The sequence below is a fragment of the Diadema antillarum genome, unplaced genomic scaffold (assembly GCF_040938485.1).
Source record: "Diadema antillarum isolate AM-2024a unplaced genomic scaffold, OU_Dant_1.0 seq00001407_RagTag, whole genome shotgun sequence".
NCBI classification, from domain to species: Eukaryota; Metazoa; Echinodermata; class Echinoidea; order Diadematoida; family Diadematidae; genus Diadema; species Diadema antillarum.
In genome coordinates this window covers 1-25,478 of record NW_027272162.1, presented here as the reverse complement: position 1 = coordinate 25,478, position 25,478 = coordinate 1, and the positions used below count along the sequence as shown (strand labels likewise).

The 25,478-nt window shown below is 37.4% G+C and overlaps 2 protein-coding genes and 1 pseudogene across 2 annotated transcripts; 1 reads left to right on the top strand and 2 right to left on the bottom strand.

The window, feature by feature from the left end:
* The first annotated feature begins 254 nt into the window (after window positions 1-254).
* LOC139709103 (integrase/recombinase xerD homolog) lies at window positions 255-1,363 on the top strand (annotated as a pseudogene).
* An 8,861-nt stretch (window positions 1,364-10,224) lies between these two features.
* LOC139709105 (L-asparaginase-like) lies at window positions 10,225-13,564 on the bottom strand. The gene is made up of 4 exons (XM_071621066.1): window positions 13,411-13,564; window positions 12,333-12,445; window positions 11,066-11,251; window positions 10,225-10,344 (listed from the first exon to the last, which is right to left on the bottom strand). Exons 1-4 carry the CDS (start codon window positions 13,562-13,564, stop codon window positions 10,225-10,227), a joined length of 573 nt encoding a protein of 190 aa, XP_071477167.1.
* Window positions 13,565-22,374: 8,810 nt separating this feature from the next.
* On the bottom strand, window positions 22,375-25,317 carry LOC139709104 (uncharacterized; the record flags this gene model as incomplete). The annotated part of the gene is made up of 4 exons (XM_071621065.1): window positions 22,375-23,489; window positions 23,883-24,000; window positions 24,454-24,655; window positions 25,158-25,317. Coding segments are annotated over 4 exons (1,002 nt in total), but the record flags the coding sequence as incomplete, so codon positions are not given.
* Between the last annotated feature and the right edge of the window lie 161 nt (window positions 25,318-25,478).

Here is a 25,478-nt window from a genome sequence, read left to right as displayed (position 1 = left end):
TGGGACAAAGAAATTCCAAAGTCCAGTGTTATGTCTACGATTGAATGGGGTGGCGAGCGGCAAATGAAAATTCTGCATAATTTCATAACGTATCAGTCGTAGGACTATATCATGGCATCTGCCGCCTGGCTATGGAATCAGCCGCATGGCTATGGAATCAGCCGCATGGCTGTGGAATCTGCCGCAGGGCTGAATGAAAGCTATATAGCTTTCTTTCCGCGGTTTGATGAATTTTTATGCTGCGCCTGGCAGCGGCGAATGAAATTCATCTAAAATTTTAGCCTTTGGGGTCTATACACCATGTTGTTTAGGTGTCGAATGTATAGCATGTCTTGTAATGACCACACAGGATAGGTGTAAGTTGTGCTATTCCTCTTTTTATGTTCCCCCCAGATTTTCGCCACAGGACGAATATGGTAAAACATTGACCAAGATTTTGGCAGCTTCAAGAGCTGATAACACGGTTTATAAATACAAGAGAGCTTGGTTAGCCTGGGAAGAATGGTGTACGCAATTTAAGGTAAATTCAGCTCTGGCTGAACCAGAAGACATTAATCGATACCTCTTTCATTTATACCAAAGTGGTGCTCCTTACTCCAGGATGGAGTCGGCCTTTTACGCTATAACATGGCATTATGACTGTAATCCCAAGGTACACATAAACCCTTGTGATCGGAAGTTTCTACACATTGTACTTCAAGGATTGAAGAAGCTGCTGTATAAACCAATTGTAAAAAAGGAACCTACTACACCAGAAATTTTGAAGGCAGTTGTAGAGAAATATAGTTCTTCCACTAGTTTAGTGGATATTCGTTTATGTGCCATGATACTGATTGCATATGCTGGATTTCTACGATATGACGAACTGATAAATATTCGTAGGTGCGATCTTGATATGTAGGTTTCCCATGTGAACATTTTCATTATGAAAAGTAAAACTGATATTTATAGACAAGGAGCATGGGTCCTCATAGGTGCTACTAATACACCAACCTGTCCGGTTTCGGCTTTGCGGAAGTATTTGTTAGCTGCGGAGTTAGATGATCCAGCTGATGAGAAATTTCTTTTCAGACCCGTCAATTATTGTAACTCCAAAGAATCCTACAAATTAAGGGATGGACAATTGTCATACACGAGGTGTTTGGATCTGTTACGGGATGCCCTGTCAGCAGTGGGTTTAGAACCGAAAAAGTTCGGCATGCACAGCCTTCGAAGCGGCGGTGCTACAGCGGCCGCAAAATTTGGAGTCCCAGATAGACTGTTTAAGAAGCATGGTAGATGGCGTTCAGAAACTGCCAAGGATGGATACATTAAGGATAGTATGAATGATCGTCTCTCGGTATCTTTGAATTTGGGCCTCTAAAACATTGCGTATGGTTATAACGTTGATTGTATATGACAACGTTAGTAAGCAAATAAACTGCCTTGTTTATTCTGCACTATTATGAAGCATGTGAGATATTACTGACACATTGTTTATGGAATGAAACTTGGATTAAAATCTCCTAAATGAAATTGTAGGCGTTTTGTTTCCTTGTTACCCGTTCTTTAATTGACTGAGAGGGGAGGGCATAGGAATAGCCCTGTCTTGCCGTCGAAGCTTGGTGCTCCCCTTGGATTCAGGTATTCTCTTGCAGGTTATGCGTTAGGGAAGGGAGGCGGGATTGAAAATAATTTATTCACGTTTGAGTAGCGAATTAGGGAATAAATATATTTTCAATTGTTAGCTGAGCTAACCTATAAGCATAAGAATGTTGACAGGTGCCGGGTTCGAAGCTTTCGCAGGCGGAGAGAGCTGTGGAGCTCACTGACCTAGTTCGACACGCAGCAGAACGGACGTCTTATTCAGAGACGGAATTGCGACGTCCATCACTGGTATTGTCGGGACGGCCTGCAAGCTCAAGATAGAGGACCATATGACCAGGACGAAACAGCTGTCGGGATAAGAGCATCGGGAGGCGGTATTGGTTCCGGCATGTCAAGAAGCAGTTCGTGAGGGTGGTTTCCAGGCGCGTACGTAAGTCATCAGTTCTCTCCGTCCGTTCTGTCTTGCCGTCGAAGCTTGGTGCTCCCCTTGGATTCAGGTATTCTCTTGCAGGTTATGCGTTAGGGAAGGGAGGCGGGATTGAAAATAATTTATTCACGTTTGAGTAGCGAATTAGGGAATAAAGCGCAATTGCCAGTGGTGCGTGTAGTAGTCTTGGCGCGCGCAGGCTTTTTTTACAACCAACAAGGTCTTGGTCACAATTAAAGTGGCCATTTTTACGTAGTGAGTTTTCAAGTTTGAGACATTATAACTCCTGAACAGAAAACGGTATTGACCCCTAATTTTCTCCAAATATTAATCATATGTCAAACAAAATTCTTGAAACGTTTCAAGATAATCCTTCAGTCTTTCTTTGATTTATGCTGAATCAAGCATCTTCATGATTTTCCTTTTTTCAGAAAAATATCAAAAAATTAGTGTTTTTTCCTTAAAATCTCAATCTAATTACCACAATAACCCACAAAAATGGTATCAACTTGTAGAAAATGTTATTCTCTTTCATATAACATCACATTTGTTGAAATCTGATATTTCTATCGAATTCTATCATTTAAATAACAAATTCAGTAAATATGGCGGCCATCTTGGACGCCATCTTGGATTTGAAGGCTTTCGCAACAATTTTTTTTGAGGTAGACCAGTGGAATGTTGTTTGTTACAATAAAAACTTGAAAATAAGCATGGTCTACCTAGTTTGTAGAGAGAGTGCAACTCGACCTCTGTTTTTAGCTTTTGGCCCCCGGTTAGTAGTGTATCACAACCGTGGTATATAATGTAAATCTTTCTTTTTTTCCCGTCGTCTTTCATTTTGATGAGTGCCGGTCTGTCAAACTTCAACAGATCATTATCAAATTATTCATACATACTTTAACACTTCTCTTTCATATTCACCTTGATGACTGATGTACTGATTAACAATTTCTATTGATTTTGATACAAATATCACTTTGTCAAATAATCATAAACTTTGAATATTTATATCGCAAAGATATACCCCATGTTAAAAGTAGATATGATTCATCGTGCAAAATGTGACCATAATTTCTACAAAGTTACCTTAAATTCCCCCTTCGCAAACAAAATTCCATGGTTTGAATACAGAATGATCTGCCTTGTATTCATCCCTAAATATGCTTAAAATAGTGAAACATTTTCGTGACTAATCTGTTGAACTAATTCAGTGACAGGATATTTAGATTAAAGCTGATTCATTGAATTCTTCATGATTCATGTAATTAGCAAAATCGGAAGTAATACGGCTCAAAATGACACAATTACTGATGATCTGTGAATGTATTTTCAGCTGCTTCGAGATTCTCAATGTGTAAACTTCATAATGAAACGTCTCAGACTGGATAAGTTAGTGTTTCATACACTATTAATCTCTAACGTTATCGAATATTTTGCAGAATATATTTTCAAGTCTGTTATTTTTCTCAGCAGAGATGAGAAGCAAGTTTACTTTTCCTTTTACAGTTCATGTATCAATGTATATAGAAGCATTATTTGAATTCAAATTCATGCTTTTAAATGTTTTCTTTATCAGGTCATTTAATTTTTTCATCTATCAATTTTTCTTATTTTCACAGGGTGGCTCTATAAGTGAGTTGAACACTTGTACGTGGAGGCCTTGCTTATTTTAAAACGATAAACACATAATTTTATTCGCAAACTTTGAAACAGTACTGTAGGTCATAAAATGTATCCACACAAACAATTATAATTCATTATAGAAGCTGTGATTAAATATAGCATTATCTGATTTCTAACGCTGGCCCCCACCTCTAAAAGAGCTCCCCCCCCCCCCAAATAGAAAAAAAAATCGTTTATTATGATTATTCATGGACATTTTTTTTTTCAACAATGAGACTCGAAGAACGCATATATTTTCGATAAATAACTGATACTTAAAGGACAAGTTCACCTTCATAAACATAAGGATTGAGAGAATGTAGCAATATTAGTAGAACACATCATTGAAAGTTTGAGGAAAATCAGACAATCCGTTCAAAAATTATGAATTTTTGAAGTTTTTGTGCAGTAACCGCTGGATGAGAAGACTACTGCAGTGTATGAATAACTTAGATGTCACATGCGTACAACAATATAAGGAAAATATAAAGAGAATTTCACAAAATGCCATCTTTTGAAAAAAAGTACACATTCCCCTGACTCGTTACCGACAAATGTTATGGGTAATATTATTCCCCCTGCCTTTAGAAAGAGGCAAGTCAAAAGCTCTTTTATTATGCGAAAAAAATGAAAATATGTTGAATTTTCTTTTACATTTTCTTTATACTGTTGTACGCATATGACTCACAAGCTGTAGTAGTCTCCTCATCCAGCGGTTCCAACACAAAAATTTTAAAAATTCATAACTTTTGCATCGATTGTCCAATTTTCCTCAAACTTTCACTGATGTGTTCTACTAATATTGTTGCATTCTCTCAATGAAGGTGAACTTGTCCTTTAAATACATTCTAAGGGCCCAAAGTGATTGTTATTTGTATATTTGTTGGATTTTTTTTTTTTGGAAGTGTAGTCGCCAGCATGAATTTTAAAGACCCGCGCTGTGCCACATCAGGGCCTTCACTAATGTCAAGCCCTATCAGTATGCAATGTATCGCCACGCTCACATGATATATATTGGCATTTTAATGCTAAAATAAATAGATCAATAAAAAAACAAATAAATAAACAAATAAACATATGAATAAAAAGGAAATAAAAAAGTCAAGAAAAAAAATGCCAGTGGATTTTTTTTCCCTGAACAATATGACTTCTTTTCTCAGCGTGTGCAATGGAGAACTGCCAGTACAGGCTTGTGAAGAAAGCAATGAAAATATAATAATGAATATGTCATGATTATTACCATTAATATGGTAAAGATAATGACTATACATACACTCCCTTTGATAACGAGAGAGATGAATTACTCCTCTGACCAGTATACATACTTTCCTAATTTGTGTGTATATGTGTGTGTGTGTGTGTGTGTGGGTATTATATGTATACTGTGTATTATGTATGTATATGCATACAGTGTATAAATATGTATATATATATATATATATATATATATATATATATATAATTATATATATATATATATATATATATATATATATATATATATATATGTATATATGTGACCGTGCACCTCAAAACGAACATAAAGTCGCACACACTGATGTTGCGTGAGGACTGAAAATAAAGTGAAATGGGTCAACCTAGCCGAACTTGACTTTTTCATATTTTCTGAAAGAACGGGTCTTCTTTTACATTATGCTACAATTTGGTATTATAAAAAGAGCAGGAAAGTGTGTTTTTTTAGCAGTTTATCTCGAACATTTTTGGTAGAATAGTGTGATTAGGTGTGTCTTTAGAATCGCTTTTTCATTTCTGAAAAACCTTGTCCACACTCTTCACTTTCAACTCTAATAACTTTCGAAAGGATAGTGCCACTGCTTTGAAAGTTGGCATTAATTATGTACAGAGTGTGTTAATGAGGCGTGCTTAATTTCAGTTTAATCTGATAATCTCTTCATTGTTGTTACTCTGGTGGTTTACTTCCTTTTTTTTTTTTGTCCCATTCATCGCACAGCCAGCACGTTTTGGTAAAGATTAAGCGCTTGAATAGACACTGTACTTCAGAGCCTCTTTCCTCAGTTCACACTTTTCCTGTGTTTGTGCTTTCTTTCCAATATTTAGATAGGTTAGGAGAGTCCATTTGATTTGAGTTATACATCATTTTAAAGCTTAAAGTCTGTTCTTTCAGAATATGGTCTCAACTAAAAATCCATGTCTGGCGACGTTTTGTTTGTTTTGAGGTGCAGTGTCACATTTAATGCTGTCACAAGTGAACAAAAATAATGCAGTATACAATTATTGTCTGATGAAAACACACAAATCCTCCGCTTATCATCACATGGTGTTGTTTTATACTCATCAATGAAAAGCAATATTCATTTGTAATTATTTCCAAGATTTTTTTTTCATTTTACATTTATGAGACAGAGAGATCGTCAATTTGTTTGAGCTTTTGTGCTTACTTTGAAAACACATGTTAAAAAAAATAATGATTAAGAATAGGTTTAAGGTTGCACTTTGATACGTTCGCTCTTCCAAAGATTCGTTACTCCGATGTCCAAAGGTTTGTTATTCTGCAATGAAAAAAAAAAATTGCAGTCAATTCAGGAGGTTTGTTATCAGAAATGTTCTTCGCAAAATAGATATTAAGGATCATTATTTTTAGGTCCGTTCTTCTAAAAGTGGAATGGGCCTGATATTCGTTTAGGTGAAAACGGTTATTATGAGGTTTTGAAATTGGAAGATTTTAGTTGTTAACTTGTTTCTCCACATTTGGATAAGCGAACATGATTTTTCATGTTCCAATTAATAAACCTTTCGGTTAACCTTCGGAGATTCCTATCATTTACCGAATAAAAAAGCTTTATAATTATACGAACTCTATCAATTTTCGTATTGACAAACTGTATGAATAACGGGCCTCCGAAATGACGCGCTACAAAAGGTTTGTTATAACAAACCATATTGCATACTATTGAAGTCACAAACATCCATCCAAGTTATATGGACTTATTGTGTCTTGTTATGACGAAACTTCGCAGTATCGAACCTATTATCATTTCTGACTAATATAATAACACAAATTCTCCTCGGTAACAGTGTGTAACACAAGGAGCAAACACAGAGGGATTTCTTCCTAATGTATTCGTTTGTCCTCCCCAGCTAAACTTCGTATTTCTAAAACGGAGCACATTCTGTTGTTTTTCTATATTAATTCTTTGTCATAATTTTAGCTGTGACCATGTTCGTTATATAAGCAAATTTTGCATTGTAGACTTTATATAACAAGTTTAGGACCTGAATCTTTACTTCATGATAACGAAATTTTGATAAATATATTCGTTCTCAAGGATGGACTACGTCACTGAGATTACACGTACGTTTGTACGTTCATTTACGAGAGATGGAAAAATTGTTTTCTTTGATTCCTCAGTATGAGAAGATAAGCGAACTTATATGATTGAGAATTGGTAATATCTAGTCAGGATTTTGCAGAGGAGTTTGTTCTCGACATGAAATTGCTGTTTGTTGTGAGTAGAATGCGTTTCCAACTCAAAAGAGCTGCATTGTTCAATATCCTGTTTGTTCCGAACGTCCGTGAGCTACATGGGAACCTCCGTGATGAAAACTATCCTATGTTTGTTGGGTCATAGAGACTGCCCAGATGAGATACATCTTAAAAATGTATGTTACTATTTGGGAGTGAGGATTAAAGTATGGGATAGTGAAATAAGAGGTGAAAATATTGAGTTTCTGTAAAATGCGCGTAAAGTGGAGAAAGTGTTTAGCGGAATAGCAATATTTCCACAGAAATGACGAATTTAGTTAAATCATCAGTTGTCTACCATTACGTACAGTTTAAGAATACAAGCTTAATATTCTGCAAGCACGTACACATGTCCCTTAAGATATTTCGTTAGGATTTTGAACTGAATATGATTTTTGGAAACTATGTTAAATGGTATTCAAATGTATGTGCAGTACTATTCCTCACGGACGTTCGCTGCTCTGGACATGGTAAACTTCAGCGGTGAATAAAAACTTGTTCCTCTGGGAAAATCCTAGTATAATTGGGTTCATATCAAAGCTTGAGTTATACTCTTTCAGATAAGATGAATGATTTGGAGAATTTCCTCCTTTTTAAGTTTTGCCTTGTTTTGGCTCAATTGTACATCGTTCAAAATTCTGACCCATATATATGTATCATATCATATCCATGAAACAATCTGAACTCAGCCTAAGGGAGACAGTGTATGAAACATTGTCAGCAGTTTATATACCGTACATGTATAATGTAGAGAGAGAAAGGAAGAGAGGTGTAGTGATACTGCCTTGAGTTTTCCTTTATTCACTTATTAGTTTTCAAAGTTTTTTTTATGATGTTTTGTTTGTTTGTTTTTAGATAATGAGAAACCTCTCATGAAATATTAAAGAGCATAAAGATTCTAAGAGGAATTCAAAGTTTATTTGATGAAAATTGGTTGTGAAATAGCTGAGCTATCCAAAACAAAGCAATCCTAATAAAAGGCGGGACCCACCTTTGTTTTTGGATATCTCAGTCATCAAATAAACTTTGAATTCCTCTTAGAATTGCATGCTCTTTAACATTCATAAAGTGGTTTCTACGTATTTCGCACAAAGTTGAATGCTGCATCCTCACCTCAAAGGTTTCAGGTATTCAGAAGGCGTTTTGAATCCAGAAGACAATGTGACCGTCAAGAAGTTAAAAGAAGAAAAGGCAAGAAAAAAGCTACGAATATGATGATGATTATTTTTATTTCTATCATCATCATTATCATTACTATTAATATTACAATTATTATCATTACTATTATTATTATTTATTATTATTATCATTGTTATTATTATTGTTATTATTATTATCATTATTATTACTATTATTATCATTATTACTATTATCATTACCAGGCATTTAGATACACCATACACAGTTCATCTATCTATATCATAGCGCTTACAAAAAAAAAAACTAAAATGTACTAAATAAGGAAAATGTATCAATTCCTTACAACTGAGAAAAAATATATGTTTTCAACATCAGCGATATATCTTAAATGACACAATGCCACTACAGAGGAAGACCAATATTTTCATTTAAATTTCAAGAAAAACTGGGGACAATCAGGTAAAAAAAGTAAGTATAATTCATCAACATTAGATGTGCAGTATCGTACATGTGACGTCATTAAATCGTGTAGGCCACGGAGTGCGATCTCAGACTCGGGTTGATCCATGAAAGACTTGATATGATCAAGTGTGATAACTCTTTGATCATTATTATGATCAAAGAGGTATCACACCAGTTTATTAGGTATTCAGGGTTTGCTTTTCGTTCTTCTTACAGAGTCGCTCATGTCAAAGCTATTCCTGAATAATGAATCATTATGTATCCTGCGCTTTTGCGCATTCCTACTGTTACCTAACTATGGGTGCGTTTATCAACTCCTTTTCTCGGCAGAAACAGGTTTTCCAAACAGCTTTCAAGGAATTTTTACGAGTTGATAAACGCAAAGCTGTTTTGAAAGCCCTTTCGGAAAGCCTTTTAGAAAGCCGCAAATTTGTGGCTTTCCAAACAGGTTTCTTAAACAGGTTTTCAGAAACCTGTTTGTAAAAGCCTTTTGAAGTTGATAAACGCAAAGCTGTTTTGAAACGGCTTTGTAGTTACGAACAATGCACGCCTTATGGACCTCTTCTCCTCGGGTCGAATTGCCGGCGCAATGCAGCTGTGCAGTGACAGGCCAGTTATCGTGTTCGCGGAGAGAGTTGATAAACGCAACTATTTTGGAAGCCGTTATGATAAAGGGCTTTGGAAACGGCTTTTGAAAGCCGTTTAGACAGAGGACAGTTGATAAACGCAGCGAAAGTCTCATGCCGCCACTCAGAAATATTTGAAGTATGTGGTAAACTGGAGCTGCGTCACAGATAGGAAGACAATTGATTCATGTGGCATGGCATCATAACTCGTCACTCTCAAAAGAAGATATGTCTTTATGATGGTAATTGCTTTTCGCCGTCCCTTCTTAGAAAACAAGCGGCACATTAATAGTACAGGGCTTTGGAAAGGGCTTTGGAAAGGGCTATGGAAAGGACTTTGAAAAGGGCTTTGGAAAGGGCTTTGGAAAGGGCTTTCGAAAGCCGTTTAAAAAAAGGGAAAGTTGATAAACGCAGCCTAAGTTGGTCGGATGACGAGGAATCTACTAAGCATATTACAGGTGGCTAATTCGTTCTGTTCTGATGTATTTTATTTGTTTTTCTTGCTTTTTTGCTCTCTTTTCCTTTACGTTCATTTCCTTTCTTTCATAATTTTTGTTACTAGGTTGTTTGTTTAACAAGACCAACATTTTCATCTAGGGACCTATTCATCACAAGCTCTGCTTTTTTAGTTGGTCCCCCACATTTCATGTTTATAAAATTGTCTTCTCTTGTATTCTTTGTAATTACGACGCTTGGTCCAGTCTAAAGTTCAATCGATTTTATCATATTATTTTTGTTTTAGATGTGGAACAATGAAATTAGATCAGATCAAATCAAATCACTTTAAAACCTCCTTGAAATATATGATCAAACTACTGAACCGTCATCTCGCGTTCTGAGCCTGTGAAGTTTTGGATGACGTAATCAAGTTTGGTGAGCGCCGCCTCTGGTGTGATGTCAGAGAGGGGGATTACCCCTGCCTCTATCAGGACCTTAATAAACCAAGATAAAACATCGAACAAAATTTGATAAGCAAACTCACGGATCAACAGAATTTAGATCGATCCTGGTAAACGCGAATTTCATGTTTAAGAACGTGTACAAAACAATAACAATGCATGGTTTTCTTATCTTACATAAAAAATCAGAGTCACACACAAAAAAATCTAATTAATTTCTCAAATAAAGTCATGCTCTCAACTCTAGGTTTTGTTTACTAGTGTCTCCTTTGCTCAGTAGTCATCTAGGTGAGTGGTCTACCGATCTTTAAAGGCATAATTTACCATTTCCAGATGAAACAAAAATCTATCATTAAAGCGTCAAAATCGTTCTAAAATGTGCGTTAGGGATAGAAACAGCCAATGTAAAAATTTGAACTAGTATAATCAATGTTAAGTATTGTTAAATATTAAAATGTGAACAAAAGTTATAATAAAAATGTTTCCAGACTTAACCGTATAGTTTAATGAGAAAAAAAGTGATATTTCCTCATATTTCAGGCTTTATTGCAAAAAAATTATATGGTAGGATGTTTTGTGATACAACTGACCTACACATATGCATCAAAAGTGATATCTTGAACATTTTTTTTTTTTAAATCACTGCTCCGAAAGGTAAACAGGACCTTTAAGATCACTTTTTTTTCCTGGCCTGATCTTATTCTAAGGCGGGTGTTAAGCCCCTACAATGTATTTCTGTCAAAACAAGACTTACTTGTCCGGTCTCGTAAGCCGGTGTGACTTGTCCGTTAGGACATTGGGTGCAGTTCACAATCAGTTTGCCGCCCTCAACGGCCTCTTTGATAGCTTTCAAGATGTCTTTGCGGTCTGATGGAAAGTTTCCCGCGCCGTACGTCATCAACACAACGCCCTTGATGTCAGTTTGGAGATGTGCCTCCACCTGTTTAATGTTCAATCGTACAAAATTACGTTTTCAATATTGTATAGACATTCATCAAGCAATTGATTTTGATTTTCACTTCCCGGTTGAGCACCCTCGCTAAAGGCAAAGTTTTTAAACAATAAATTAGGAAGAACCCTTAGAACTGCGCTTCTCAACGTTTTTCAAACCCGAGGCCCACATTGGCTCCTACAAACTTTATTGAGGCCCAGTAAGATTGAATATGAATATTCATTTCATTTTTGGCGGCCCACCAGCGAGAGCTTCGCAGCCCACTGGTCGAGATTAAGTGGGGCCTTAGAGTATAAAAAAGAATACACGTCTCAGTGGCGGATCCAGAGGGGGGGGGGGGGGGGGCGCAAGAGGCGCGCCCCCCTTTATTTATCGTTAAAAACAAAAGAAATAAAACAAAAAAATGAAATGAAACCCGGAAGTGCCACCAGAAATATTAGTTGCGCCCCCCCCCCCCCCCCCCCCACCTTTACAGAATTCCTGGATCCGCCCCTGCGTCTGCGGAATAACCATCATTATTCGGATTAAGGGTGGCGTGACACTGTCCCAAAATTGACACAAGACGGCAATACAAATATGGACTTTTCAATTATTTTGTGTGAAGTTGACCCGGAACTTGGTCAAAGCCAATCAGCAGCCGAAGCAAGTACGACGCCTACTGAAAGTTACACGATGGCACCCGAACCACACACGAAGGCTACACGAAGATGTGAATCCGAAGGACAAACGAAGGAAAAAGAGATGTCTACATGAATTTGAAGATTTTATCACCGCTCACAAAGTTGCTACAGCAGCCTGAAAAACTCCATCATCCATACAATGGCTTAAGATGCTTTCACGAATGACCCAATGTTTATACGATCAGCGGCTAATTGGAACATTCCCTTTATCCTGCGTTCATCTTTGGTCAATTTCGCGAAAGTGATGCCTACATAACAGAATCATATCAGTGATTAGTCTGTTTAATATTGCCTTCTGGCGTGGTAATGAGGGTGATGTTATTATCGACTATTGCCTCAAACTCACTGTTTCGAGGGTGACATTATACCGACTATTTCCCCGAACTCACCGTGTCGAGGGTGATGTTGGGATAGATCCAAAGGAGATCCACTTCGGCTGTCATGTTCGCCTTCACACTGAACTCTTCACCGGGTTTCGGTTGACGGACATTAGTCCAGATCACTAACCATGATGGAATGAACGAAATAAAAGATGTCACATTGGAATTAAACAATGGAGGATGAAGGACGGTGCCAAAGTGATCATTCATCAAGTAGCCCTGGTTTACAATGTACTGTCTGATTTGAACTTAGGAAATACTACGCTTTAGTATCATTCTGTCCCACGGAGTACAGATCTATGCCATTGACATAGCTGTTCAAGAATTAACTTCAAAAGTGGTAAAAGTTTAATACAAAATACATTCATGATTTACGAATGTTGGTACATTATATGAATATACAAATGTTTGGTTTTTTTTTTACATATCCCCTTTCTTTTGGTATTACATAGGTCTAAATATCCTTTCTTTCTTTAAGCGCCAACAAAACCCCAATATTTCATCCCGATTACATCAGTACACATGATAATTATGTACACTTTGAATCACGAGCTCAAGTAGATGTTGTTAGTACACTGCAAAAAGTCCGGTGTTAAATAGTGAACACCTCCGGGTGTCATTTCCAAATTTTAAACTGTTTTTTTGAAGAGTTTCTAGTAACTGCACTTTTTGTTGATTTTTAATTTAAACAAGACGATCAAGAATTTTAAATTAAAATACTAGATTTTTGAAAAAATGTGAAAATAGATTTACACCAAAGTAACACCAGCTGGTGTGGTCTCTTATTGAAGCTGGACGGGTGTTAAATCATTGATATTAACACCAAAAAATATCAAATCAACACCATGTGGTGTCATTTTTGAATTAACACCAGTACAGTGTCAAAATAACGATTATACAGTGTCAAATTAACACCACAAAGTGTCAGTTGAACACTTTTCAACACTATCACAGTGCATTTTTAACACCTGTGGGTGTGGTCCTTTATTGAAGTTTGATCGGTGTTAGATTTAACACCCGTGGTGTTAAATCTAACACCATTGTTTTTACAGTGTATTTATTGATGGGCCTGGAATTGGAAAGTCACCTTGAGTGTTGGTGCCCACGAAGGCGAGTGGCGGGAAATTCGGAGATTTGAAGGCATCTAGTCTGCAGCAGGAGAATTTCATACTTCGGTTGCCACGGATCAACTTGCCGTTAAAAAATAGAGTGACCTGAATGATAGAGGGCGTAACGTACATCGTGGTTGATGAGTTTGTGGGAGTGTACTTGAACGGTGACGCGATGGAGGAAGAATGGTCGTATACCTCCCTTGGTGGGTGTTGGGGTGGGGATGTAAGGTCATACTTTAATTCATTTCGATCATAAATTATCTTCATGTTGGGGAAAAATCTATGATCATGTATAGGCTGAAATTTTCATGATCACCAAGAGATATGATTTACGAAGAATTTTGTTCGACATAATTTTACTATATGATAATTTTATGTTTTATTCTTATTAAAAAAAAACAACAACAAACTGTAGCGTGGAGATTCACGGGAGGCCCGATTTATTCGCTGTCCATCGGGGAACATTCGTAAACCACGAACAGCACCGGTCAGCTGATATGTGCATCGAAGCATACTCTCATCGGTATTACACGGTCTACTCCAGTTGAAATTCTACGGTGTAGATTTACTTATAGCCAGAGAGCTAGCGACTACTCAATTTACCCCATCAAGCCCAAAAGGTTTGACCCCTCAGAGTTGCTGGGGCCACCCTCCTCATTAACAAAATGCGCGTCAGCCTGGTCCCGGAGGGCGGGTTCTGCCCCCAGGGACCCCCCGAAAAGGGTCCTTGGCGGGTGTAATTTACCCCATGAAGCCCATGAACCAAACTTGGTCTAAAATAATGTCCTATGAGTGTACATCATTTAAAAAATAAAAAAAAAAATGACAAAAAATCTGGTCGGGAAAGGGGTAGCCAGACCGCTAGTGTATAGGCACAAACCCTTGCTGGTTGTTTAGCTGTCTGCGTCAAGACTACACTTTGCCATAGGCCCTGTACTGTAGCGTCTCCCAACAGTCCAAGGGACAGTGTAGTTTGCAGGCACAAACCCTTGTTGGTCGTAATAGGAGTCTGCATGTGCCAAGACTAATACACGTACCACTGCACTGCAGCCTGGAGAAGCTACAACACAGGGCCTATGGGGCAGTGGTGCATACAGTAGTCTTGGCGCAGACTCCTGCATACGACCAACAAGGGTTTGTGCCTGCAAACTAGGGACAGTGCCAGTTGAGTGCATGTAGTAGTCTTGGTGCAGACTCTGTTACTCCCAACAGGGGTTTGTACCTGCAAACTACCCGGTATACCCTGGGACCCAGGGTAGTTTGCAGGCAGAAATTGACCAGGCACAATAGAACACAATAGTCCAGGCTAGGCTCCATAGAAAGTGCACCTAACCTTGTTTTTTGATATATACAATGTTTTTTGATGGTTTCTTGTCAATTCGAGGGTGCTGATTCCAAATCCGATTGATGCCACTCGCGTAACCTTGAGCATTTTCGGCAAAACGCAAAAATCCAAAATGGCCGCCAGATATGCTAATTTGGCCATGATAATCCCAGTTATGTCAATTTTATGACAAATTATTCCATCAAAGTTTTTTAAATTTTTGTTCCTTGAGTAATTCTACTTGCACATGCAAGAAATTTTTCATTTGAAGAGATATATTTAGTATTTTAAGCTTATTTTCAATTCAAAATGGCCGCCACTCCTGTACTCATGTACTATATGAATGGCCACAAATATGCATAGAAATAGAAGACGAATTTTCAGTCACATACCTACGCTTTTATCAAGTTTGGCATGTGCAATGCAAATCTGATGAGTGCCACTAGCAAAGCAAGCAAACAAACAAGCAAACAAACAGAAAGTTTATTGTTTTTAGGCTTATTATATTCTTCTTAATACAAAACTTCAAAATGGATGCCACTCATATACCCCTGCACAATATGAACGGCAGAGCGTGTGAAATAAACACATTTTCTTCTTTTTTTCTGTCATTCAGGTACACTGTTTACCAATTTGTGTGCTGATTAAAAATCAGAAGGTTGTTACTAACAAAGGCTGTTTTATTTTTTGATGCAAACATCCAAATTTGCTACTTCAATCTGAATTTTTCCGTAGGTATTTGGAAAAATCCACCAAAACTTGAATTGACGCCAACATCAAGATCGTTTATCAGGAATTATTAGATATGAACATTTGATACTTACTTGCCTTGAGATGTTCAACATCAAAATATTCATTCTGATTCACTGAATTAAAAGGCTGAATCCTAGATGACACAAATGAAATTTCCAATTAATAGCTGTCCTGTTCTACATTATCTAAAAGCGATATTATACAAACTTTTCAGTCCCCTCATCCGAGAAAGAACATGAGGCAGGGGAAAGTGCAAAAAGGGACCACCTCACTTCCTGTTGTCAAATCTCTGAAATGAAAACAATGCCCCAAAGTTTTTAATGTTAACCCAGATGAATTATATATGGTAGATGAATTTTACCACCGTTTTTTTCGGAGTGAATGTGTTTGAGTATAGGCCTATGATTTCGAGGGAGACTCTGAGATCTGTACAGTGCTGCCTCATTCTGAAAGCAGTGTTATAACAACTTCACACTGCTTGTCTTTAATCTTCAGCATTTGCAGATTCAGGATTGCTCTCGGTAACCAGACCAGCTGTGTTAGGACTCTGAATGATGGCCTCCTTAATGGTGGCTATAAACTAACTCCACTAGAGGTCTTTTTAACATAATATTTGGTGACATTACATTCACTTCACGTAGGAAGTTTGCAGATGATCTTGCCTTTACGTCTCATAGAAAGTCCTTGGATGACATGAGCCGAGTACTGACCCATCTCAAGACAATAGTGGAGTACTTCATCTTCTGGATACTTTGCCCCAACCTTTATTAGATTATCATCAGACCCATGCCTTCCATCTTAGTAACCATCTTGCCAACGCTATGTTTAAGGTAGCCCTCTGTGGCAAGCCTTCCAAGCATTGGCTAAGGAAGTCCACCATCCTTCACTGGCACTCGATCACTCTCCCTCACACTGGAAGGAAAGGATGGCAAGTGTCACCAGTGCCGTCAACGCATACCCTGACCTTCCAAACACGATAGCATTGGGGGGGGGGGGGCATTTCATGAAGCGTTTTGTCTGACAAATTTGCTCTCAGCCAATCAGATGCAAGGATTTAATAGCTTATAACAGTTTCTCAAAAAGAAAAGATCTGCCAAAACACTTCATGAAATGCCCCCTTGAACAACCTGCCATCAATGCGCCTGAAATCCCACAAGCCTAGATTTCCCTACTGTAACTTTAAAGCTTTGACCCCAAAACAGGTTGGGACATATGCTGGTCTGATGTCATCTCTGATACCACCCAAGTTACCTACAACACTGTCTCTGGCCTGGCAACAAAGCCACAGGGCTTCAACGGGTGGTGATCAAGCAAGTCTTCATGTCTTCATCCTGTTTCTGTGGCAAATAATCGCCCTCTGACCCCTGAGGAAATGCTGAACATCACCAGATGTGGTTGCAATTAAAACAATTGCAGGACTGATATGCATCTTTAGCCTGAGAATTCTGCAAATTTGGGGCTGATGTCGCCTGCTGCTAAACATAAAATTAAAGGGTTCTTTAAAGACAATAAAAATGACAGTTTTGGTTTTAAGACAAGACTGAATGAGATCATGATGTCAAAGTGTATATTATCAACACCTTGGAACTGTGAGAGAACTGAAAGAGGCACCTCACATTGCTTCTTGGTTGATGTTTAATGAACAGTTTGTACGGTATTGCATTAGCAGGGGCGGATCCAGGGAGGACCGCAACCGGCGCACGCCCCCCCCCTTTATTTTTTGTTGAAACACAAGAAATAAAAAGAAAAAAATGGGGGAGGGGTGCGTGCGCCCTCCCCCTTTAATTTTGTAAACGCGCCCCCTCTTTACGGAATTCCTGGATCCGTCCCTGCATTAGGACAGTTTCATTTATGCCTTCAACAGTTTTTGTTGTTGTTTTAATTCAAGAAGAAAATCAGGTTTGCTCGATACTATCAAGGCGGCACTTCTAAATTAAATCATATCAAAGTAATGGAGGTTATGATCCATTTCGAACTCGCCTCAGGACTCCTCCCTCCTCCCCCCCCCCCTCCCTCAACTCCTTGCTGGAAAAAAAATCTACAATGTAAAGGGTTTTTAGTTGTGTCATTAATGTCCGGTGTGTTTTTGTCTGCAACCATGTGTCTCTGCACTTACTGTATTAGGATTTTTCTGTACTTTGTTAGTATGGTTTTAGGGGAATGCATAATACAAGCTTTGCTTTATAGCTTCCCCTCCATTTTCAACATTATTTGATAAATACCATGTATCTAGGCTCCTTAATATATTGTGTTAGTATTACATTTTTACATTCAACCGGCATGTAAAATATGGTGGTATATTGATTCCTTGCGAGACGTTTAGTGAACTCAGTATATTGTTGAGACTTTTTTGAGACAAAATGAAATATATAAGAAATTGTGTTCAACATCGTAAGGTTTATGAATATTAAATGCTCATATATGGAGAGGCCCCCTAATATTGTAAGTGCATGACAACCAACATATTGCACGTGCAACACTTTATAATAGCGTAGGTACGGGAAATACAGTAAATTTGTTCTATATTTCCATGCATATGTTTTGCCATTCATACAGTACATAAGCATAAGAATGGCGGCCATTTTGAATAAAAAAATGAGCTTTAAATGCTTAATGAACCTATATGAAATGAAAATTCGCTTGCAAATGCAGATGGAGGAACTCTAGGAACAGAAATGTACAAAGTTTGGTGGAATCATTGGTCATATAATGCACATTACTGTGTTTATCACGGCCGAATTAGCATATCTGGCGGCCATTTTGGATTTTTGCATTTTGCCGAAAATGCTCAAGGTTACGCGAGTGGCATCAATCGGATTTGGAATCAGCACCCTCGAATTGACAAGAAACCATTAAAAAACATTGTATATATCAAAAAACAAGGTTGGGTGCCTTCTAGCCTGGACTACAAACACACATACACACACACACACACACACACACACACACGCGCGCGCGCGCGCAGGCACATACGCTCACACATTCCTTCATGTAAATACATACCGGTATACAAAAAATGTCACATATAGGGTATACAGACATGATACCTTGCACATGATAAATGTCAGACCTACTTTTAGAAGTTCATACCTTTTGATTATTTTACATGGATGCTATCAATGGACATTTCAGCAGGGACACTAGAGAGAATTTAAAATTTGTGTAAAATTGTGTCATGTTTTACTGGCCACACAGGCTGCTTATCCTATACAGTGTATCTATTATAATATGTTTATGCCACAAATAGTTTTTTTCAAATAATGCTAAAAAAACCCTTCGTTGTCTAATATACAGTATGATGTATGACTTGATGTGTAATTGCCGCAGTTAATGGCAACTAAATCATAAGCATGAACTAAATTGTAGCTGTGTGTGACTCCCTGAAAGTTTATTTTCTTTCTTCTTTTTTTTTTCGGGGGGGGGGGAGGAGTATACAACTGAGTATCTCATAAATGAGTAGTTGACCAAAATGCTGATATAAAGAGAACACAAAAAACAGTCACTGCACATCCTCTGGGCATGCATGCTATAGTTAAAGGGGAAAAAATGAAGCTAGCGTTTCATTCAGTTGGTAATTTGACGTTTCAACTTTGTGAGCAATGTCCAGGGCTAATGGCAATCATAAACTATGTTTGCAGTATGTGACACCACAAGTTCAGTTTTGTTTGTGTGGGGCTGGGGAACTGAAGATAATGTATCTCCAGAAATAAGCAGAGACTCCAACCCAAATCACCTTCTGATCTGGAGATTCTCCCGCCCGAGACCCCTATATAGCAACGGCGGGAGACTCCAAGTTGATGTGTGCGAAGCGCGAAGTTCCTAGGGTTCTAGATGTTCTGTGGTGCTATCTAAGGCTTATTTTTTTTTTTTCAACATACGATATAGCAATAAGTAAGAAATCCTTTCCACCGGGAGACACAGACCCAGGGCGGGAGAAATCAAATCTCAAGCGGGAAAACGCGAGATTTTGCAAAAATGGGCTTCCGGCGGAAATTCTCCCGTCGAAAACTGGAGAGTTAATCCAAAAATTGAATAATGTGTGGCGTTTTTCTCCCTTTGAGTGACCTCTTATTATATGATATTTGTTTCTAAGTCATGCACGGTTCATCCTGATGATAATGTGGAAGAGGGGAATTGTGTCATACGGAGGAGAGAGGGGAAATACTTTTTGTTTTCATCAATAGCAATTATACAGATTACAATTTCAGGTCGTCAATAAGTATGTATCGTGTATGTTTGTGCTGTATCAATACATGTCTGTCCAGTTACTTGTGTGGATGGTGTGTGCATGTCTTCATTGCGTAATATCCACCCATTTTTCTGTTTTTTTTTTCTTTGTTTGGTTATAGCGGATTGAACCTTCGGAACAATGAACCTTATGGATAACGAACTGTGAACAATATTTTATCTACGATCTTTATTTATTTTTTCCAGATCTGTTTGTGGGTAATTCAAATCGGTATTTAGTTTTCATCAACATACAGTGATGAACATGATTTGCACACACACACACACACACACACACACACACACACACACACACATACACACACACACACATACACACACATGCGCGCACACATACTCACACATACAGCCATAAGTGCGCTAAGTGCAGGAGATGCATTTTCTTAACTGGTATGGAATCATGATGTAGTTTTCATTAGCAATTCAACTCTTTTAATTGTTTATTTCGTATTTCTTGCAGGCGGTGATTACAACACACATTCATCCTCATGTAACGTTTACATAGGACACCTCATGAAGTATTGAATATATAGAATTTATGAATGTATAGTCTTTAAGCACGAAATGAAGGCGAAGAATTGGGATTCACGTTCACCAAAATGATTTATACGCATATACTCATCATGTAACATGATTGTGTCCCCACAGACACCAACGAGGCTATCTTATAGATGACAATGTACGTCTTGTATATCACAACAGCAGAAAGGTCATAAACCAATGCTATTAATTGCGTCACTGCTGCTTTTGCTGAATTTATTTTTGATTTTTTTTTTGCAAAAAAACCCCCCAAAACAAACAAACAAACAGACAAACCAAACCAAGAATAAAACAAAACATAACTGAGTGTGTACACAATGAATAATGTCTGTTAAAACAGTACAGCGGTCACTACAACATTTATACGCGTCTTATGCAATAATGTGCAAAAACAAACAAACATACAAACAAACAAACAAACCAAACCAAAAATAAAACAAAACATGACTGAGTGTGTACACAATGAATAATGTCTCTTAAAACAGTACAACGGTCACTACAACATTTATACGCGTCTTATAGCGAAGACAAACTAGATAATATACCTTTACAAACAGGATGTCCTTAGCAATACACATAATGTATATGAAATAATAACTTTTTACATGTAAATCTTTGAAAGTGCTGAATTTTGATTGATTTGATTTGATTTGATTTATTTCTGCATTTTTCACAAAGTATATATTAACATAACAAACAATATATCATTTTCCAGTACTATACATATTATATCCAACAGTAATTTATGAATAAATTTCAAATCAATGTGATATAACGCGTCAAAAAATAAAAACAATCCAATAGAGAAAAATAGGAGACTGTAAAACTTGGTTAATTGTCATGGAGTAACAAAGAGAATCAACGATCACCCTTCATTATACAACAATAATGAATGTCCTTCCATATTTGCCTTGACTGAGAATTGACTAGAAGATATTTTAATACAATTAGGAAGACTATTCCACAAGTCAGGCCCATAATGTCGTATAGATTTATCCGCTGCTAACAATTTTGGATTCGTAAGATGAAAAGTTCTGGCATTACGAGTTGGATATGAATGAATACTGTTATCAAAAGCAAAAAAAAAATTATGAAAAGATGGATGAAGTTGTTTATTGATATACTTAAACATAAAAACTGCGACTTTAGGAGCATTGATATCAGCCACTTTAAGTGTTTTCAACTTATAAAACAATGGGTCCGTATTAGCAAAATAAGATGACCCTGTACAAATGCGGACTGCTCTTTTTTGTCATAATAAAATAGGATTAACTTTAGTTTTACCACAATTAGCCCAAACAATATTACAATGAAAATATATGGTAATACCATGGTATCATATAACAAAAATATAGTGCTTAAAGGTAAAATAAACTTCGGTTTGGAGATAATTCCGACACCTCTAGATATTGAACTTAAGATATAACGTATATGAGCATTCCAGCTTAAATTTTCATCAATAACCACACCAAGAAATTTGGAGTGTTGTTTCTGTTGAATAAATAACTCATCAATCTTAATGTTTAAAGGAGTAATAACCGACCTAGCATTGTAATGTTTGAAACGTATGAAATGAGTTTTATCTATATTCAAAGATAGTTTATTACATCTGAACCATTCAGAAACTTTCGGTAATTCCAAATTTATTGTATTAACTAATATTTCCAAATTATTATGTGAATAAATTATATTCGTGTCATCAGCAAATAAAATGAATGATAATAAAGGTGACGCATTAGATATGTCATTTACATATAAAAGAAAGAGAAGAGTTATGGCATCCATGCAAAAAAAAAAAAGTTTCTGGAGTCAGTTTATCAAAACATCAACAAATATGTAGAACTTAAAGCTTACATTGTTATATAATTCACATACTCGGCGAAATTACATACGACACACCTCTCTGTTAAGTATGTAGACGCACAAAACATGGTATTCTAGTAGTGACTGTATGTGAGGCAATGCATAAGTGATGATGGATCGAGGTCTCTTCAGTCGTGCATGGCAATGCATTGTGTAAACGTGGATAGTCATAATGTGTCATCTATACACCAATAATTCCTTGATAACAGTATTGACATTTTCCGTAATGATGGATATTCACACATGAGAGATTGAGATCCCTATGGCAAGATGAGCCAACATTAAAAAAAAAGTAAGTATATCAAGTTGTATATCATATTGTAATGATATACCAATTTTATCATTACCATATGAAAGTGAGGACTATAGGTAGAAAAACATACAAACATTCTGTTTGTTTGTGTGTGTGGTTTTTTTTTCTGAAGGATACAGGTCCCACAAAGTGAAAATCTCGAACAGTCCACTCCAAGGGACACAGAGAGAAAAAAGTGCTTCTGATTGCCTTTGCTTGTGCCTAGAAATTCGCGTCCAGTAAGTAATTTGCAGTGTATGTCGTCGTTCTGCTATTTGATAGTGTATACATTATGTCTAGCATAACGATATAAAAGACAAACAGACGTAGGCCTATATACTTGATTCCGTTGCAGACAGGATTTAATGTGCGTGCTATATACGGACAGTATAAGCTTTGGGGTACAGAGGAACACATGCCAATGGGTTATAACGGTCATATCCTGTAGTAGGTATCACTCTCATTGCTGTAAGTTTTTTTTTTTCTCGTGTATAGTGCTTGCACTGTTTGCCTTACTTTTGTAGCCATTGGTTGACATCCGTAGGGATGGTGAAATAAGGAAAGCCAATAGCTCTGGTCTTAAAATGAGTAAATCCAGAAGCATGTGCCAGAAGCCAATTTTCTGTGACCTCCTGCTGAGGAACAGCCATGGACTTTTCTCCTGTCTTGGTCTTCTCCCCGCCCAGCAGCCAACTCTCTGAAATGGTATCTTCAGAGAGTTTCTTCGGATATTCTTCTGACTGACATTTCAGGAAGCCGGAGATAATGTTGGACTCACAGTCGCTGGTAGGGTTGGCTTCGGGGACCAGCCATTCCCTGACTTCATCTGACTTCTCCATTTCCACTTCTTCCGCAGTTGGTGAGCCCTCTGCGCAGGGTGGATCTTGCTTGAGCCACTGGTTTTTGGAAGACTCTGGGGTATCTGTGGAACCAGGGCTGGTCTTTGGCAGACAGGGGCCCGGACAGGGAACAGTAGCTCCAGTGGGGGTCTCCTGAACACAAGTTAGACCAGCCGGATCTTCAATCTCTACTGGCTGCATTGAAAACAATGATAATAAACACATCAACCACATGGATACACCTTTTGCTGTTCTTGGGACATATATACCAGATCCCACAAAATACAATTTCAGCACCAAAAGTTCACTACCCGTGATCATAGCACATCTTGAAATTATGAACACATTCAATCCCCTGTTGACATCTCAGATGTTATTCAATTGTCAATTTGAATTCAGGTTTCATTTCCATGCTATTTTTCTCTCTATCCCATGTAATGTAAATGTTCTTTCAGGGCTAAACACGTTTGAATTTGACATTTTAAACTCTCTATTCCTGAAAAAATAAAACCGACACGTCAGTCAAATATATACCACTCCTTTGAACTCATGTAGGAAATACAAAGATAATCAGGGCACAAAACTCACCTTAGCTGGCTTCTGACTTGTGCTACAAGTGTTATTCTCCTGGACATTAGTGGACTGCTCATCCTGTGGACATGCTTGGCTCTTCCGCAGCCAATCCTTGGTGCTACCAGATGGCACACTGAAGGTTTGCAGATACCAGGAGACAAAACATAGCTTATGATCATCACAAGCATTTACACATCTACTGCTATATTATTTCCTTGTTAAACATTCAACAAACTTAATATTACAATAATCTATACCCATATGAAAACTAATGATCTTTTAAAAATTATCATTTATTATTATTATTATTATTATCATTCATTCGACCATGTAGGTAAAGAATATGGGATACATATCATAAACATTACAAACATGAAACAAAAACCAGAATGAACATTACAAAGGAATACACTGCAGGCCTACTGTACATGTTACAAAAAATGAAAATGAAAATGAAATAAATGTAGACAACATGATTATATCAAGGCACTGCACAGCTTTATCACTCTGATCAACTGCTGAAATCAACAAATAAAACATCTTAATTTTGCCTTGTGTGGTAAATTTGAGAGAAGAGAACACTCACACCTGCGGGGACTTCTGCTGGTGGTGACGGCTAACTCCCACTGGTGCCTTGTTAGACTTGGGTTTGATCCATGTGACGTTCGGCGAGTTTAAGATGTTTGCAAAATAAGACTCCACTGCTTTAGTATGAGCCCTACTACCATCATCATGTTGGATCATACTGGTGTCATCGCCATTATCTGCTGTCACCATCGCAAAGTCACCTGCAAAAAGGATTTTAGTAATTTCTTACTGTTTGAATTACCTTTGCATCTTATATTTCAAGGATACCTTTAAAAACCTATATGGAAGGTCTTACCGCAATATTCCCATCCCGCACACACATACATACACTTATTTTGTTTGTTTGTTTCTTTCTTTAGATTCCTATGTAATGATACTTACTTACCAAAGCAAACAAATTTATATCCTCAAACTAAAAACCAATCAGATTTGACTGCTACACAGGAAACCGGGATATAGATAGTTCCGATCAAAAGTTTTGCCCACATGCACAATAAACATACTAGTAATGTGGGACTATCACCCTGCAGGTACTTCATGACACTCTTCTTTTACAGCTAACTTGACAAGTATTGCTTACTGTTAAATGTCGACTAATCTATAGTTTCAAAAAATCCCCCTCCATCATGTCTTGTACCAACGTAATACATTAAATTCTATCCGTCAATTACTCAACTCGTTGATACTCTTTCTATAACTCACCATTGCTTCCCTTCAGGAGCCATGCACACTTGTCAGTTTCCTCCAGAAAAACAGGATAGATGATGCAGGGCATTTCATCCATTTTACCATCATCTGGTCCTGAACGCTCCGTCAGCCACACCTGAGAGTCAGCAAACTCTTCATATGATTTCATAATATCCTGCAAAAGACATTTTACGGTGTATGACAAAGCTACATGAAAATACAATTCATTGTATCCAAACTTTCAGTTTATCAGCTATCAATCATAAAGAATTAATACAGTCCAATCATTGCCACTGAACTTCAAACATTAAAACAAAAAATCACTGTATACCAGTT